The sequence below is a fragment of the Myotis yumanensis genome, unplaced genomic scaffold (genome assembly GCF_028538775.1).
Source record: "Myotis yumanensis isolate MYYU_CA2020_CCGP unplaced genomic scaffold, mMyoYum1.0.hap1 SCAF_14, whole genome shotgun sequence".
NCBI classification, from domain to species: Eukaryota; Metazoa; Chordata; class Mammalia; order Chiroptera; family Vespertilionidae; genus Myotis; species Myotis yumanensis.
In genome coordinates, this window is record NW_027223765.1 from 32,337,975 (window position 1) to 32,358,018 (window position 20,044).

General features: G+C 38.4%; 1 protein-coding gene across 9 annotated transcripts in view; it reads right to left on the reverse strand.

Moving 5' to 3' along the window:
* The window catches only part of TFDP2 (transcription factor Dp-2), a 120,175-nt gene that overhangs the window by 29,664 nt on the left and 70,467 nt on the right, over positions 1-20,044 (reverse strand). For 5 of the 9 annotated variants that reach the window (XM_070433535.1, XM_070433533.1, XM_070433534.1 and 2 more), the window contains one exon: positions 2,737-2,840. In XM_070433535.1, coding sequence (XP_070289636.1) covers positions 2,737-2,840 — 104 coding nt within the window. Of the gene's footprint in view, positions 1-2,736; positions 2,841-9,977; positions 10,712-11,422; positions 11,543-20,044 lie in introns of those variants that run through there. The other 4 variants (XM_070433537.1, XM_070433538.1, XM_070433540.1 and 1 more) reach the window with 3 other exon arrangements.

Sequence of the window (20,044 nt, forward strand, 5' to 3'; positions counted from 1 at the left end):
GAGATTCATCGATTGGTTGCCTCATGCACGCCCCACAACCTGGGCTGGGGATGGAGCCTACAAACAAAGTATGTGTCCTTGAACAGAATCGAACTCGTGAACTGAACCTTCAGTCTGCAGACTGACACTCTATCCACTGAGCTAAACCGGCCAGGACAAGGATTCCATTATTTGACAAAATATTAGTTTTCAATATAAGAAACATGCAGTTTTAACCACATTAAAATAATCATGAGAGTATTTTTTATATATAAGCAGAAACCTTTAGGAAAAGGGAAAGTATCCCAAAATAAAAGTTACTGCAAGTTTCTATAAATACTGAACAAAACTTTTTTTCTCAGGGCCTTTTGAAATTTCTACCTACCATTAAGATTTGGCTTCCATGAAATTTAAATTTTCTGTAAGAAGAAATTAGGTTTTATTCACTAATTCCTAACTAAACAAATATTTTTAAAAATCATGAATGAAAAATTGAAGGTGAAAGGACAATGTTCAAGAGAAGCAAGCAAGAGGAGAAGAAAGAAATGGCTCTAATTGGGGTTCTACATCAATTAGGAAATCAAAACAAAAACTCTGATTCTGGTCCAAGTCCTAAGAACTGCAAAAAGCCCCCGAGAATTAGGGAGACAAATAAAGGCCTTGGGCTGGCCTGGTTTAAAGCAGAGCCCCAGATCTCCTCTCCTTCGGACCTTTGTTTGCTGATTCTGCAGTAACTGGGTCAGTAGCATGCATACCTGATTGCTTACTGTCAGAACCGAAGTGTATAAAGACTGTCATGTACATTATACAAACTAACAATGGAAAGAGAAATTACATGTCTCCAAAAGAGAAACCTGAACTTGAGCCATAGCAGCATCACTAAAATACTAATAGAAAATAGCATCTCAAAACCAGAGGATTTCTGTAAGGGGAAAACAACATGCCATTGACTTTTATGGCAAACACATAAAAGTTCTGGTATGTTTGTTTAATTTTGGTGCTTATATTATCACATTTCAAAATACAGACTTTAAAGGCAGGTGTCTTATCTCACTTGTACCTACTGTAGTGGCTGGTGAGGGGCAAATGCTTAGCAAATGTTGGAAACTATACACTGAACTACCTTGAACTGGGAACACTTACCTGAGCTCAAGTCTATGAAGTTTGTAGCTAGATCACATTCTTCACACTTGGAGTGCGGGTGAATTTCCCGCCAAAATATAAGATGGCTCTGTCTTTTGGTTTTGTTCCATCCACCAAAAGGGTGGATTACAAACAAATATTTGGTAATACGCAGTTACAATCGGCCCGAGTTTACACGTTTCCCGCACTCCACCGCAAATCTATATGAACCGAGTTAAAGACGGCTCCCGCGGAGTACGCGCAATTCACGCGAGCCGACTTAACTCGTTTCCCGCACTCCAAGTGTTCACATAGTTATAGTAAATTGTGTAAGATCTTTGGCTTGGATTCTGTAGATAATTAACAGTCCTCAAGCGATCAGGAAAAATGTCATGTCTAGAATGTCTTAAAAATTGTAAAGACTTTCTGGAGCCATTAAGTATGTTAAAAGTTATTTTTGTCTAAACAATTTTGTGTTTAACCTACTCTATTGGGCTGTATACTATGGGCAAATTTTATCTTTGTTGCTCTACAGATGAGAACATGTAAGCACTGACAATGAAGAGTTATTGTTGAAATGTTTATGCACTTTTGCTAAATAGTGCGTGAAGCCATTTAAATTAGGTATAGTTTTTAAAATATGTTTTCATTGATTTTAGAGAAAGAGAAAGGGAGAGCGAGAGAGAGAGACATCGATTGGCTACCTCCTGCATGTCCCTCCTGCTGGGGATTGAGCCCACAACCTGGGCTTGTGCCCTGACCAGGAATCAAATTGGTGACCTTTTGGTACCCGGGACAACACCAAACCAACTGAGCCACACTGGCCAGGGCAAATTTGGTATAGTTTTTAGAGTAGTAGGGTATGAGACCTTGTTTATAAATAAGGCTTTTTAAAAGTGCTATCTAGCCCTAGCCGGTTTGGCACAGTGGATGGAGCGTCAGCCTGCGGACTGAAAGGTCCTGGTTCGATTCCAGTCAAGGGCACATCCCCCAATTGTGGGCTCCATCCCCAGTAGGGGGCATGCAGGAGGCAGCCTATCAATGATTCTCTCTCATCATTGATGTTTCTATCTCTCTCTCCCTCTCCATTCCTCTCTGAAATAAGTAGAAATATGCTTTTTAAAAAAAGTGCTATCTACTTCAAGCTCTAACATCATTAATAAACTACTTACAGAGAAAGTTAAACATTTTTCATCCATTATTTCTGTTAAAAATTTAAATGAATTGGCATGTTGTTTCCCCCCAAATGTCCTTTAATCAAAAATTTCAAATTAATACCTCCAGATAGAAATTAACTAATGGGTCACGTTCAATTTATATGAGTATATAGTTTAGGGTGGTAGAGATTATAAGAAATAACAGGAGGAGAACATAAAACATAACCAATTTTAAATCAATTTAACCAATGAGAAGCAAGAAAAGCCTCACACACAGGGCAAATCTTATTACACATTCAGAATCCAGAGTCAAATGTATGAAAATTAAAATTGAAGAGTGCCTCTCTTTTTCTCAAGATTTAATCAGTTACATTCAGATAAAAACAAAACTTTAAAAAGTGACTAAGAAATTAACTAGAATATGTGACCATCCATAGTTAGTAAATTTCCAAGTTCTAAGATTTGATGGTTTTCTTACCATTTGGGGTCCAACATTCACATTTATTGGTCCTAGGGTTTTTGGTAAAATCTTTGTTGGTGAGTTGGTGCTGGAAACTGGAAAAGCAACCAATGAAATGTTACCTGAAATGATATCAAAACACCGGGTTAGTGTTCTGCAATATTAAGGCCACATTCTAACCGCATGGTCCTAATCCCAGTTTTGATTAAGTAATTTATAATTTAAATTATAAACAAGAAGGCTTACTTGCTTTGTTGTAGTGAATACAATTAGTTCTGCTGAATAGGAAATCTGTAAAATTAACAGTTCAGTCTATCTGCCAATTAACTATTGGATGTTTAGTTGGTTTCATGGAGGAAAAAATATTTAGAGAATATATAATGCAAAGCATCCTATATAATAAAAGGCTAATATGCAAATCAACCAAACGGCGGAATATCCAGTTGCTATAACACACACTGACCACCAGGGGGCAGATGCACAAGCTGGGCTCATGGCTGGTGAGTGCAGTGGTGGTGGCGAGATGGATGTCCAGTTGGACATCCCCCACGGGCTCCCGGACTGTGAGAGGGTGCAAGCAGGGCTGAGGGACACCCCCCCCCCCCCCCAAGTGCATGTACTTCGTGCACCGGGCCTCTAATAGTTAATATCAGAGTTGAGAAATTCAGTTGGATCTTTATTAGACATAGAACAAAAAAAGGATAAAGTAAAAAAGAAAAAAAAAGTAGAAAGCATATTAGAATTTCTTTATAATATAAATATAAAATATTTATACTAAAAGTTAACATGATTTCAAAATATCAAGTTGGTAGTTTTCTGATGTTTCATTACAATAGAGAGAAAAAATATAATGCTACCTAGGTTAAGAATGTTGGAAATTGTAGGATTTTCAAGTGATTTCAACACTTTAACCCTTTGCGGCCCAACTTTATTTTTGGAATTCAAACAGTCTGGTCCAAATTAATTGACGGGATTGAATGTTGAACCGGTTTGCGGTGTCGACCTCAGCCTTGACGTTGGACCTGCTCCTAGCGCCTGGTTTGTCGAGTCAGCCTCCACGTTGGACCGAAAAGGGTTAAATTTTAAATTATGGCAGCGGTTCTCAACCTGTGGGTCACGACCCCTTTGGGGGTTGAACGACCCTTTCACAGGGGTCGCCTAAGACCATCGGAAAACACATATATAATTACATATTGTTTTTGTGATTAATCACTATGCTTTAATTATGTTCAATTTGTAACAATGAAAATACATCCTGCATATCAGATATTTACATTACAATTCATAACAGTAGCAAAATTACAGTTATGAAGTAGCAACGAAAATAATTTTATGGTTGGGGGTCACCACAACATGAGGAACTGTATTAAAGGGTCGCGGCATTAGGAAGGTTGAGAACCACTGAATTATGGTATCAGGGCATCGCCCCCCTGAGACAACCAATAATCTTCTGAAATACCATATCAACTACTTAACTGCTCCAAACTTCAGTTTATCGATGTTTCTCCTAGAAAGCAGCAGTGTAATATGATGTAAGGAAGGAGATCACCCAGCAAGTATCTATGTGAAGGAGAGTCAAGCCTGAAACTCCGGGAAAAAACCAACATTTAAGAGCAGGGCTACAAAGACACTTCCTTCCTCAGCTCACTAAACTCACTCATACTCCTTAATCCCCTTCTCTCACCTCCTGATTCTCACAGATACTCATGTCCCCTGCAGTAAGGATAACAGACCACCAGACTAACTGACAGCCCTTCTTCCTCAACCTGTGACCTATCTGCACCCTCACATACTTTTACTTTTGTCTTTCTGAGTGGAAATTCTCATATAAATTACTTCTTTCATGTCTGCTCTACACTTCCAGTCTCCTCAAGCATCTTAGTCATCAATTATGTACTCACTGTCCCCTGAGTTTTCAACTATACCATTGGCTCTGCCCCTTCAGTTTCCCTCTCTGCCCATTGGTTGGGTATCATTTTCCCTCGATATCCACATTTTAAAATGACATTATCTTTCTCATGCTCATTCAATAAAGCCTCAGACCCAAATCTCTTTCATGTTCTCAGTCTTGGTATACAACTGAGCATTGATCAACGTGCACCCAGAGACCCATTCCAGAAATAATCAACCCCCTCCTCAACCAACTGACCACCATATCTTACTTATCATTCCCTGGATCCTTTCATTGGTGGGCACTTCTTTAATTGAGAACTTTATCAAATCTGGTTTGAATGCAGTTACCATGGTTCAAAACCGTGGCTGTGCAGTGGGACTGTCTGGGAAGCAATGCCTGGGTTCCACCCCCAGGGCTGTTGATATAATTGATATAGAGGCAACTTGGGCACCAGACCGTTAAAAGTTCTCCAGATGGTTCCCAGCGCAGCCAGGGCTGAGCACCACTGTTCACTTCAAACAGCTGCCCTCCCCCTCCACACATCTACAACAAACGAGTCTTTCAACTGGTGAAACTAGTCTGGACATTCCCCTTCAACTTCAGACCTTCAAGGACCCCAGGACACTTCCTAAATGCCTCTCAGATTCCTCAACACGGCACAAAGCTCCTGGTCTCCAAAGAGAAGCCTCCCTTCCCAGTTTTATTTTAGCGACTCCCCCCAAGCACCCCACACTCCAATCATGAAATACTCTGCAGTCCCGGAAAGGCCCAGCTTAACTCCCCCGGCTTTGGTGTACACCATTCCTTCAGCTGGGAAGTCTGTCTCTGATGGGACTACTACCTTCTAACACTTCAAAATGGGATTTCATACCATGTCCTGAGTTACTACTGTGGGCCAGAGTCTACTCTAGAGGCTTCACGTATATACATCACCTCATTAATGCTCAGGACAACCGTGTGAAATACATTGCTACTGACTTCCTTTTACACATAAAGACAATGAGACAGAGTGAGGTTAAATGATTTGTACAAGGTCTCATAGCTGGTGAGGGCCATGGCTCCACCTCTCCAGCCTGTGCTCTGTGGCACCTCCTCCTTAAATGCTATCCCTGCCGCTGTGGTCTAGGGCCTGGATCCCCTTCCTCTGGCTTTTCATAGAGCCTATTACCATTTACCAATAGTTCTACTATAAGTGGGCTATGTCTCTCAGCTTCGCAACCTAGCATCTGGTTTAGTCCCTGGTACAAAATCACTGTATGAGTCTATAAAAACTGGTTAGCATAGATTGGAGCTATTACCTTTTCTAATCTGGATGCCATACTTCCTGTAATGTAGCCTACAGTGTATCTTTTCTTACTTTTTAACAGGTATCATAGCTTACACTAAGTTTGAAGTAAATTTGAATATCCAGTCCTGCCCGGCCAGCATCGCTCATAGGTTGAGCATCGACCTATGAACTAGAAAGTCACGGTCCAATTCTCGGTCAGGGCGCATGCCCAAGTTGTGGGCTCAGTCACCAATAGGGGACATGCAGGAGGCAGATGATCAATGATTCCCTCATCACTGATGTTTCTCTTTCTCACTCTCCCTTCCTCCCTGAAATCAATAAAAAAAATTTTTTTAAATAACATCCTATTAATTGCTAAAGATTAAGGTTATTATAAAAACTCTCTAGCCCTGACCAGTTTGGCTCAGTGGATAGAGCGTCGGCCTGCGGACTCAAGGGTCCTGGGTTCGATTCCGGTCAAGGGCATGTACTTTGGTTGTGGGCACATCCCCAGTGGGGAGTGTGCAGGAGGCAGCTGATCGATGTTTCTCTCTCATTGATGTTTCTAACTCTCTATCCCTCTCTCTTCCTCTCTGTAAAAAACCAATAAAATATTTTAAAAAATAATAATAAAATAAATAAATAAAATAAAATAAAAACTCTCTGAATATGGTTATTCAATAGTTTAAGAATCTGCCAAACTGGAGAATAATCTATGATTCTAGGGGAAGAGCTATGTAACTGATACATACATGCCATAAACTCAGCCCCAGGCAAAAGCACACACCACAGATCCATGTGAAGAACAGCCTGGAAAAGTCTGGCTCTCAGATGGATTTTAAAAAATATATATTTTATTGATTTCAGAGAGGAAGAGAGAGAGAGAAAGAGAGAGAGAGAGAGAGAGAGAAAGAAACATCAATGATGAGAGAGAATCACTGACCAGCTGCCTCCTGCATGCCCCCTACTGGGGATCAAGCCCACAACCCAGGCATGTGCCCTGACCAGAATTGAACCTGGGACCCTTTAGTCCGCAGGTCATTGCTCTATCCACTGAGCCAAGCCAGCTAGGGTTCAGATAGATTTTTAAAATGATCTTAATACTGCTGAATGTTTAAGATGAAGTCATCTCTAATACACTGTTAGGAGCAAACGCAAAAAACAGTAAAGCAACAAAAAAGATAATTAGGGTTAGGAAACCACTTGACCCTAATTTTAACCCTAACACTAAAAAAAATGAAGAATATAAAACATTGGTCAAAACCAAAAAGAGAAATATCATGTCAACTGATACCAAAAGAATTTAGAGGAAACTTAATAAAATTGATTCTAAAGTAGAAGAGGAAAGGCCAAGAATATTGAGTAAAACAGCCAAGAATATTGAAAAAAAAAAGGAATAATGGGGAAGAAGGGAATTTTAGCCTACCAGATTCCAAAATTATTACTTCGCTAAAGTGACTGAAATAATGTGACACTGGCTAAGAATCAGATAAATAGATTCACAAAAGAGAAATTAAAGTCCAGAAAGTATTTCATCTCTATATGAAAATTCTATATATGGTAAAGGTAGCATTTCAAACCAATGAAGAAAGGATGGAAGATTTTAGAAACACTTGTTGAAACAAAAAATTGTCCATCTGACTAAACAAAACCTTATATTTCAATTTCTCATCTTGCACAAAAATAAATTCCAGAAAGATAAAATATTTAAATATGAAAATTAAACCGTAAAAAAAAAGGAAAAAGAGAAGTAAAGCCATAGAAGTATTAGAAGAAATAAAACTATTTTTTTAATAATTTGGGAATAAGGAAGGCCCTTCCAAGCATGTTATAGAATTTAGAAATCTTAACTGAAAAGAGACTGACAGATTTGACTACCTAAAAATAAGTATTTTCTAAGTAACAACAGACCAAATATACTTAAAAGAGATCTCAGAGTTGGTAAACAATTCTGCAACACATAGATCACTGGATTACTATCCTTAAGAATTTTTATTTAACTTCCCACTTATAAATCAATGACAATAAGACAATACCCTAATTTAAAAATAAGCCAAATACATGAAGAAATAGTAATGTCAATGATCATATGAAAAATGCTTGATTTTAATAATAAAAAATTAAAACTCAAAAAAAAAAATTTTCATCTACCAGATTGATGAAGATTAAGTAGGTAGATAATTCCCTGAGTTGGCAGAGATGTGCCTGGACAGGGAATTGAACAGTGACAGCCTGGTTCATTGGTCAACACTCAACCACTGAACCACACAGGCCAGGTTGCATTTTTTTTTATTAGTAAAACTAAAATCTGTTTTATAAGCAATTAAAGGGGCTCCACTGGGATTTCAATAGTTGTAGTATTCAAAAATAAAAACCATGTACATATTTACACAATTTACTTTCACTGAATAAACTAGGTCAAAATAATAAATAGGTCAAAAGGGCATATTTAAATAGGTTACAAACATTCAGTCCCCTGAAATACCTGTCAGGTTAAAAGAAGTAAAACCAAACCAAGTCTAAACATTTTGCATAATGGCTTGGCCATAATTCCCAGCTTCTTGGCAACAGGGACCCAATACTGTCCAGAAGCCAATTCCTGGTACTTGATGCACTTATTAAAAACAAAAACTTAGAGACATGCCTGAGTTTTGGTTCTGGAAATTCCCTGAATTAACTAAATGAGATCAATCACCTTGGGAAGTGGCTAGGAAAAAGAGGTAAAACATTATGCCAAATCTTGGCACAGACACAAAATTTTGACTCAAAATTTATTTCAATTTTGAGTAAATGGATCTTTCTGTTTTCCATTAGAATTGTCTAGACAGTAGTGATTTCTTTCACTCATCATTCTTCCAGTTCCAGTTAATCACCTTCAATATGTCCAATTAAAATGAAAAAAAAAAAAAAAGCAGTCAAATAATTGTGGTTTGTCTACATGATGCCAGAATAAATTATTTTTTCACAGCACTGACTTTCTGGAAAAAAAATTGGTTTTTTGTCTGAATTAGCTTTTGGAAAAACCTTCCTAACCCAAGCCTGTATCACATCCTCCTAGTAGAACCAAATTAGTAACTTACTGTAGGAAAGAATATGCCTATTTCATGGGTTTACAAATACGTCAAAGCAGAAATAGTTGTATATCACATATGTACAGGGTCCAACCTCATAGGACAAGCTAGCCTACAGCCTTAAATATAAAAGTTTTAATATGACCTAGATTGTGGTGGTGTATGTGTTTATCAAATGTAATCTACTACATGTGAATTATCAATATATATAAAAGCCAAGCAACTGGAATGACGGAACAACAGGTCGCTATGACACGCACTGCAGCGGTCAACTGGTCCTATCGGGTCGATCGGCCCTGCCCAACCGCCTGTGGCCCCTCCCCCGACAAAGCCAGCCTGGCCCCTGAGCGGCCACCTCCCAACCCGACCGGGGGCGGGGCTGGCTGGCCAACCTCCTGCGTCCCCTCCCCCCCCACTGGCCCCGCCCCAATCGGCCCCCATTGGGGCAGGCGGCCAGACCCCACCCATGCACAAATTCATGCACCAGGCCGTCTAGTACCTTAATTTAAAAAAAAAAATAATGGGGAAAAGTGACCTACGCAATTTTATATTTATTAGTAAGAGACTAATTACAGATAATACAACCCTTTTGTTTCTCTTCTTCTGTTATCTCAATTGGGGCTATTTTTTAAACAGGTAGTTCATGTATTTGTCTAAATGACATCCCTCCAGGTACTGTCTCTTTTAAGTCTCCTGAATCATCGCCATCTTTCCCTCTCTGCTAGGTCATTCTCATCCACACAGAAACATGCCGTATTTCTTTCATCTAAAAAGCAAACAATGCATAACTCTCTGGCTCCCAACTCATTTCTATTGCACTCTACAGCAAAATTCACAAAACCCATCATCAACATTTGCAATCTCCATTTCTCCACTGTTGTTGTTTTTTTAAACCCACTCCCACTTCTCCCCAACAACTTCACTGAAACAGTTCTTGTCAAGATCATCTTCATGTTGTTAAATCCAATGGTCAATTCTCAGCTTTCAAGTTACTTTAAACTATTAGATGCTTAAAAAAAACTCATACCTTCCTTTGAGACACTCTTCATTTGGCATCCAAACCACCATTCTCTATGGTTCTTCTAACTCACTGGCTTCTTCTGTCTTGATTGCTGGCTTCTTCTCTAAAAACATTCAGAAGCCCCTTGGTTTGGTCCTCCAACTCTTCTCCGTCAATTCTTCCTCCCTAGGTGGTCTGCTGTCTCTCACATATAGTTCTTCAGATTAAACCTCTCTCCTAACCTTCAGATTCACATATCCAGCTATCATTTCTTGTATCCCCATTTTTATGTTTAGTAAGTATCTCAAACTTAACACCCCAAATCTAACTCCTGACTGCTCCCCATCCCTCCCAAAGCCTCCTTCTCCCATCTCTCTTCATCTCAGTAAATGCCAACTCTATTCCTCAAAGATCACTGTTGACTTCTCCCTTTCTTTTATATCCTACATTCACTCCAATAATAAATCCCGTCAGCTCTATCTTTAAAATTTATCTTGAATACAACCTCTTCTCACCCACTCCACTGCTATCACTCTGGTCCAAGTCACCATCTCTTGTTTAAATTACTGATTCATCAACCTGCTTCTGCATTCCCACCTCTGCCCCCAACTCTATTCTAATGCTGTCCTATACAGTAGTCACTAGACACTTGGGGCTATTAAGCACTTGAAATGTGACTAGTGTGACTGAGAACTTGAAATTTTAAATTTACTAAATTTTAATTAAACTTAAAAACTAAAGTATAAAATAGTTTCCCTTTTGATAGTACTACATGTCACCTTAACTGTTGAGAAAATTTAACATCTAAATTGAGATCTGATCTAAGTGTAAAATACTCATCAGATTTTGAAGGCCAAGTATCCCAAACATGTACAGTATCTAGTTGATAATGTGCTTATATTGATTACATGCTGAATGATAATTTCAGATATATTGGGTTAAATAAAATCTATCATTAAAGTGAAGTTTACCTGTTTCTTTTTACCTTTTTAAATGTGGCTACTAGAAAATGTTAAGTTACATAAGCAGCTCACATTATTCCAGTGATGAGCACTGTCCTATCCCCACCCAGCAGTCAGAGTAATTGTGCTATGTGGAGCAATTACCTTCAAAACATCCAGCTGGCCTTGCATCTGTCAGTGTAAACGTCACACAGCTTTACAGAGCCGAGCCCTATGCTACCAGTACCACTTGTTTCTGACCTCATTACCTGTCCATCTCTCCCTACTTCATTCCACTACAGACTTCTCAGTTATTCCTCAAGACATGCCAAGCAAATTTATGGCTCATGACCTCTGTTCTTAGTTTCCTCTGCCTGCAACTTTCTTCCCCCAGGTATCTCTACGTGCCATGCCGTATTCCCCAGCTTCCTTCAAGTCTCTGCTCAGTCATCACTGCTTCAGAGATTTTTGACCAGCCTATATCAACACTTCCTTACTTACTATGATTTTTTCACCAGAGTACAGGCATACCTCAGAGATATTGAGGGTTCATTCCAAATCACCGCAATTAGAGCGAGTACCACAATAAAGTGAGTCGTAATCTTTCTGCTGGTAGAGGGTCTTGCCTTCAATTTGTAAAAAATGCAACATCTGTGAAGCACAATAAAGCAAAGCACAATAAAACGAGGTAGGCCCGTACTGACCTCTTATGGACATACTGCACATTTATATTTACTCGCTAGGCCTGTACTGACCTCTTACGGACACACTGAACACTTACATTTACTTGCTAGGCCTGTACTGACCTCTTACGGACACACTGAACACTTATATTTACTTGCTAGGCCTGTACTGACCTCTTACGGACACACTGCACACTTATATTTACTTGCTAGGTCCGTACTGACCTCTTACAGACACACTGCACATTTATATTTACTTGCTTATGAAATTATTAGCTGTCCATAGCCTCACCCACTCTTAGAATACTAAGTTCTGCAAGGATAGGGCTTTGCTATCTCATTCACTGCTCTATCTTTAGCACCTAGCATAGTACCTGGGATACAGCAGAGTTCAACAAATACATGTTGGGTGAATGAATGAATGATGGAAGCCGATGATACAAATTCATGAGACAAGAGTATACAGTGAAAACTAAGTTTCCTCCCAACCTCAACTACCATCTAACCATTCCCTTCTCTAGAGACAGCTCCTGGTGCCAGTTCATTTATAAGCTTCCAGAAATATTCTAGACATATATAATTTTTTATTTATTTTTATTTTTTAAATATATTTTATTGATTTCTTACAGAGAGGAAAGGAGAGGGATAGAGAGTTAGAAACATCGATGAGAGAGAAACATAGATCAGCTGCCTCCTGCACACCCCTACTGGGGATGTGCCTGCAACCAAGGTACATGCCCTTGACCAGAATCGAACCTGGGACCCTTGAGTCCGCAGGCCGACGCTCTATCCAGTGATCCAAACCGGTTATGGCTAGACATATATAAACATGAAAGCATAAACATCCCTTTTCCTTACATATAAGATTGAATACTGTATCAGTTTGCATGTTGCTTTCTCACACTTAGTAACAGGCATTTATCTTATGTAGTTTCCTTCAATGTTTTCTTTGTTAGCTACATAGTATTTCTTCTGATGGCTATAGCAGTTTACTTATTGAGTCTTTTAGTAATGGACTACGTATTACAAACACTTTTAAAAGTAAAATATTTTATTACTACAAATAATACTGCAATGACTCTTTACACACATTGGTTGTACCAACTTACCCTCCCTTCAAAATGTATGAAAGTGTCCATTCCCTTATATCCTTACCAACTCTATGTTATCAAACTTTACTTCTGTCAATTTTTAGGTTAAAAATAGTATCTAATTTTTATTCTATTTTGGTTTTATTATTATGAATAAGGCTGACTTGTTTTGTTTAAAAGTCATCTAAATTTTCCTTCCTGAGAATTATGCCCATCTTTCTATTGGCTGTTAGTGATTTTTTTAATTGATAGACCCTCTTTATATATTGAAGGAATTAGTATATTCTTTGTTATACATGCTGCAATTATTTGTACCAATTTGACCTTTGTCTTTTGCTTTTTTATATATGCCTTTCTTTGCACATTAAAAAAAATGCAGTCAATTTTATAGTTCGTCCCTTTTATGACTTTTATATCATACATAGAGGTCTATATTCAAACATAAAAATAAAGGAAGTCAGCGTAACTACAAAGTTTATCATTCCTCTATACCCTAGAGGTGTACACTGTATATGAACATGCTATGCATATTTTATTTGCCTCCAGGTTCAGTATTTCCAGTTGAATATGCTGTTCTTTTTGTTTTTTAAATATATTTTTTTATTAATTGCAGAGAGGAAGGGAAAGAGATAGAAACATCAATGATGAGAATCACTGATTGGCTGTCTCCTGCACGCCCCCCACTGGGGGGGATTGAGAGCCAGCAACCCAGGCATGTGCCCTTGGCTGGAATAGAACCTGGGACCCTTTAGTCCGCAGGCCAATGCTCTATCCACTGAGCCAAACCGGCTAGGGCGGATATGCTGTTTTTTGAAATGAATTCTCATTAGTTATATGCTAAGATGGTATAAAATACTCCCCATGTTTTCTTGTAATAGTTAAATGCCTTCATTTAAGACTTTACATGCTTGATCCATCTGAAATTATTTGATGTGAGAAGTGCAAGTTCCAACTGTCTTTTTTTCCAGATGGCTACTTTTTGTTATTGTTGTTAATCCTCACTCGAGGATATTTTTCCATTGATTTTTAGGGAGAGTGGAACAGAGAGGGAAAGACGAAGAGAAACATCAATGTGAGAGAAACAAATCGATTGGTTGCCTCCTGCACAAGCCCTGACCAGGCCAGGGAGAAGCCTGCAACTAAGGAACATGCCCTTGACCGGAATCAAACCCAGGATCCTTTGGTCTGCAGGCTGATGCGCTATCCACTGAGAAAACTGGCTAGGGCCAGATGGCTACTTTTAATGAATAATCCACTCCCCCACTCCACAATGTGATACAAAATACAACCTTGATCTTTTTACTTATTTGGGTCAATTTATTACCTTTCTATTCTGCTCCACTGATCTGCTGTTTATGTGACAGCTTCACATGCTTTATTCATTAGTGATTAACAGTGACTAGATTAACATTTCCTTTTAACTACTTATGAATACCTGTTGTAAAGGACTATCGGTTCATTTCAAATAGATCAAGTCACAGACTGGTTCTGGAATAGGCCAATTCATTTTGCAGAGAGAAAAGATCCCACAACCTTCAGCCAGCCAGCCACCTAGAAAGCAGTTATCTGTCACTGAAGACAGTGGACTAGGGAGAAACGACATGGATGGCTCAGGGGATGGATATCACCTTTATTTAGAAAATACTCAGGCCCCATAGATCAACAGCATTATCTTATAAATGAAACATGTATTAATAACTCATGCTTAATGTAAAAAGATAACATATCTAACTAGAAATACCAAACCTGTAAGTAAAATAGCACACCCATGTATAATGTGCAGGTCAGGATTAAAGGTAAATAAATAAACCTTGTAGTTACTCTGACTGCCTTCATTTTTATAATTAAACATATTCAAATTTTAAAGTTGTTATTCTATTTATAGGTAGCTACTAGTATAGCTATAATGTGCATTACTGATCTGCACATTTTAACCCTGTTATGTTGCATTTTATTGCATTTGTACTCAATCATATTCACCAAACTTTCTAAGAGTAAATCGAAACTTTTCAATGTGGGTGACCACAATATTGCTATAAATGGGAGTGAGAAATAGAAGATAAAAGTTCGTAATCTCTCCAAAGTACAATGGTTAAAGTGACCTCTAGAACCTTTCCCTCTGTAGTTGGTTCCGAAATAGAGAACAAGCATCCTCTAGTGCAGAGGTAAGGACAGAGGATCTGAAATGCACGTTCCTCCAGGTCATGGCATGGAAGCAAGAGCCTGTTTCTGCAGCTGTGAGAATGCAGGACTTCTAGGATTCCCCCAACAGACACCTAACCAGAATCTCCCCAGGAACCAAAGAAAGGGATCTTGAAATGGCCATAACAAGAAATAGCTCTAGCCCTAAGGGCATACTCCTAAATGAGTCATTCCATCTTTTATGTCAGTCTTTCCTACATACTTTCCCTGGAGGATCAAATCTATTCTCTTGGCTTTGACTTAGAGGACATCTTTTAAAATGATGAGCAAGTTCCTTCTTTATCTGCTATGCAGAACCATAAAAGCCCTGGATTTTTCAATTTGAAAGGAGAAAAAAAAATTCTTCCCCAACTTCCCACATGCCAGGATTTAAACAGCACCTCTTCATTTCTTCTTCTTTTTTTTTTTTAAATATATTTTATTGATTTTTTTTACAGAGAGGAAGGGAGAGAGATAGAGAGTTAGAAACATCGATGAGAGAGAAACATCGATCAGCTGCCTCCTGCACATCTCCTACTGGGGATGTGCCCGCAACCCAGGTACATGCCCTTGACCGGAATCGAACCTGGGACCTTTCAGTCCGCAGGCCGACGCTCTATCCACTGAGCCAAACCGGTTTCAGCGTCTGTGACTTCCGCCATTTCTTAAAGGAACTCCTTAATTCAAGCTCTGGTATCTGGGCTATTATAATTGCTTTCATTTAATTCATCAAACCTCAAAGCTTAAAGATCTTAGAAATCATTCAATCCATTCTCATTAGGTTCCTTTAGTGGGACCTTTCCCTTTCATATTTTTTAAATGTCTATCCAAAAACATTTGTCTCATCCTACTGCTGTTTCACTGGCTTCATCTTTTGTTAAAACATGTCATTTTGTCCCTTTTCTATTATCTTGCTCAGCCAAGGAAACCTTTTAATTCTTAATGTCCTCATTTCTTTTCCACCTGCTTAATTAGAATTCCCCATTTTGGGACAATGTATCTTCTGATTAATAATTGGCTACATTTACCATATGGCCTCAAACTTGGTCATTCCAATTCATCACAGCAATTCTTCCCAAATGTATCTGGTTATAAAATGCACTGTGTGTTAGGGGAGTTAGAGAGGGTAGTGACCCTCTTATTCAAAACCCACATTCCTGAAATCCACTTGACACTAAATCTGAAACTAGGTGGAATGCGTCTTATTAACAAATGCCTCAGATGATTCTTATGATCACACAAGATTGGGAAAGGCTGTTTCGAGTTTTTCTCTTTATTCAAGTGAAGGAAATAATGGAGTATAAGTAGATTCTTTCCTCTATACTTACCTCTGTTTGCATTTTAAAGAGAGAGGGGGCTGAGTGACCCTCATTTCTTCAGTCTCTTTTTCGTAAATGTTATATCTTTGCAATGTCTAACCTATTTTCAACCACTACTTTTAGCACTGTCACCACAGCCGGTACACCCACCAGATGGCACACAGACACTGTTTGCATGCCCAGGAACTGAGAGGAGCGGGAAGCAGAGCGTTTTATCTTATACCAACAGCTACTGAACGGCTGGAGCAGATCAAGGCAGCTGGTGCAACCACAAGGATCAGAACTTCTGAGTATTAGAATCCCCAAGGGCTCTTCATTGGAAATCCTCGTGAAGAAGCCCACAACCCCTCTGAAATGGCACCCTGCCCCAGACAGTGCTAACAAAGAAATCACTTTAAATTTACAGTCAAGAGAGATATTTTTCTAATATTTATAAAAGATGCCAAAGACTGCAGACAGATCTAGAATTTAAAAGTTCTGTTCTTAAAATAAATTTAAAACTTTAAGTCACAAACTCAGAAAGACCAAAGACCCATGAATTAAGAGTTTTAAAGCAGTTCTTTCTATTCCTTAGCAAATCAAAGAAGGCAATCATTGTATTCCATAATACTATATGTACTAAGTAGCTCATTCAAAACTGCAGGTTATCAATATTCTTATTTCAACATGCTTCACTTGAAAGCTGTTACTGAAACTACTTTTTTTGTTTTGCTAATTCTTGCCCGAGGATATTTTTTAGAAAGAGTGGAAGGGAGAGAAGGAGGGAGGGGTATAGGGGAGGGAGGGAGAAGGAGGAGGAGGGGGAAGGGGGGGAAGAGGAAAAGAGAGAGGGAGGGGGGAGAGAGGGAGAGATGGGGAGAGGGGGAGGGAGGGAGACAGGAAAGAGAGAGACAGAGACAGAGACAGAGACAGAGACAGAGAGAGACTGACCAACCAGGGTAAGGGGATTGAACCTGCAACCCAGGTACTTGCTCTTGATTAGGAATCAAACCCGTGATCCTTCAGTGTGTGAGCCACACCGGCTAAGTGAAGCAAGAAATCTTAAAGTTAGACATCAATGTCAACAAAATCTTTTGTATTAAAATTTTATCCATTAAAAGATTTTGCAAACCTCTACTGGGTCTGCCTAGCACACAGTAAATCAGGGGTCCTCAAACTACGGCCAGCGGGCCACATGCAAATACAAATATTGTATTTGTTCACGTTTTGTTTTTTTACTTCAAAATAAGATATGTGCAGTGTACACAGGAATTTGTTCATAGTTGTTTTTTAAACTATAGTCCGGCCCTCCAACGGTCTGAGGGACAGTGAACTGGCCCCCTGTTTAAGAAGTTTGAGGACCCCTGCGTAAATGCTCAGTTAACGGTCTCCTCATATTTTTGTCAGAGAAACTGCCAAGAGTTATCAAACTTTGCAACACACGTGAGCAAAATGCCTAAAACAAAGCCCCTCTGTTGGTGATCTCTAGCTTTAGAGTCAAGATCCCAAAAAGTTCATTTCATAATTGGTTGTTTGAAATTTGGTAGAAAGAAATCATTCTATTACATGATAGGTTCTTGGACCCCTTCATACAATATAGAGTTAATATACTTATATATATACTTAAAGCACAGTACACATACTATTTTACCTGCTCCTAAATAATAATATAAAAGTTTTCTTTTCAAAAAAAATACAGGAATCGGACAAATCTTCCCCAGAGATTGTTTCTAATTGCACACACATATGTAAAGCAGAGAGAATACCTAAATCAGTCACTCTCTTGGTATTCTGACTTGGAGAACAATGAGTAGGTAAGGCTCAGATTCCCCAGCCCTCAGTTTTGTGCTAAAGAGTTCACATATAAGGCAAGAACCACAGGTACACCTTATTCCAGAACCTTTCAGTATATTCCTCTTAATTTGAAGGGTCAATAGTCTCAGCTATTTCTGCATTACTGTGGCTGATACTGTTTTCCTTGTTAAGTAACTCATGCCTACATTTATAATCATAAGTGACACCCATTTTTTTAAAGTGACACCCATTTTTGATAACTACAATCTATGATGCTGTCAGAGTTATCTGTCCCATGGAGGGGGCACCAACTTTTTTTTTAGGGCTGTCTATTCCATCCAAGTTACATATATATATTTCATACGTTAGTCAAATCTATAGTTCGTAAATCTACTTTAAACTCCAAGAAAGTTATTTTACTTATCTTAAAGAGGAAAAAAATCCTCAACTGCTACATAATGCTATTCCTTTAAAAACCAAATGTACTTAGATCAATTTTAGAATTTCAACTTTTTAAAAATATTGCATAGAATTTTTATTTATTTATCTTTAAGATATCTTTATTGATTTCAGAGAGGAAGGGCGAGGGAGAGAGAGATAGAAACATCAATGATGAGAGAGAATCACTGATCAGCTGCCTCCTGCACACCCCCCAGTGGGGATCGAGCCCACAGCCCTGGCATGTACCCTTGACTAGAATCGAACTGGGGACCCTTTAGTCCACAGGCCAATGCTCTATCCACTGAGCCAAACCGCTCTGGCTAGAATCTCAATCTTAATTAAAACAATGATCTGAAAAGCTTCAAAATCTCTAAATTCTGTCATTATTATTTAAAGCTAAGAAAATCTTCAGGGTAGATCACAGGTCCTAGTTAAGCGCAAGAGAAAATTTTAATAATCTCCTTGAATATTAGTATGTTTTCCAGTCTTTTCCTTAGACCCATTAAACATTTAGAAAACCACTTACTATTTGCTCCATAGATAAATGGTTCAAATAATTTTTTGGTTATTACTAGTACATATTTTTACTAATTTCACAGTGTAGTGTATGTCCAATTTTTAATCAGTGCCTAATACGTGAAAGATCTGGCACGCTGGTTTTACAAGAGATAACTTTTAAGAAACTGCGTAAAGTTGAAATGCGTATTAAATGCACACTTTCTAGGAGCACAGAACTTCTCTTCATGTTACTAGTAAAAGGAAAGGTTTTTATGTGACTTATTATTTATCCCACAAATTCAAGTAGATTTCTTTACAGCTCTCCTGGCATGCATGCAGCTTTCAAGTTCTTCTTTCCCACTCTTTTGAGCAGATAAACAGGTCCCTCATCCCCTCTTTCCATTAGCAACCAAATCTAAGCTTATGGTCTTTCTTTTTAGAGGCAAACTGGAACAGATCATTTCAAATAAACTTAAAATATTTCTCCCACAAAGAAGATTCAAAGACCTTCTGGAATAAGTCTCATGCTTCTTATTGAAGATAAAATGATCTACCACTATACTCGAATGATGTTTCATACTGCAATTTCATTTTGAGCCTTAGTACCTATTGTGCAATTCCAAACTGTTGCAACTGCAGTATTCCTTACATATTTTATAATGATTTTCCCTAACATGATTTAATGACCTTTTTATGCACTAAAATTAACTTTCTCACATTTCCATTACACATGAATGTTTAAGATTTTAAGAAGCCTCTTCAAAAGGTGTTACTCAGAATGTTACCCTATACTGATTCTCAAATCCTGAATATAAAAGAATAAATTTAAATAACTAAGTTTTATTTATTCGCTGATTAAGTCAGATTTATGACCTCCCCTCCCCATTTCAGCTACTGTGAATTTTGAATGAAACAGCCTCAATTGTAACAGAAGAAACATCTGTTGCTTTTTTTCTTCACAGAGCTTTCCTAACTGAAAGAAAGGCTCTCTGCCTGACCTCCTCTCCCTCTCACTCCCCCTCCCCACCCACACTAAGTTGCTTAAAACTTTTTTTCCAAATAAATGTATTATTTAACATTTTACTGCATCTACTTAAAATGTCATAGTTTACTTAGAAACACTGATTTCCTTATTAAAGTTCAAAGAATGAGTAAATGTTATATATA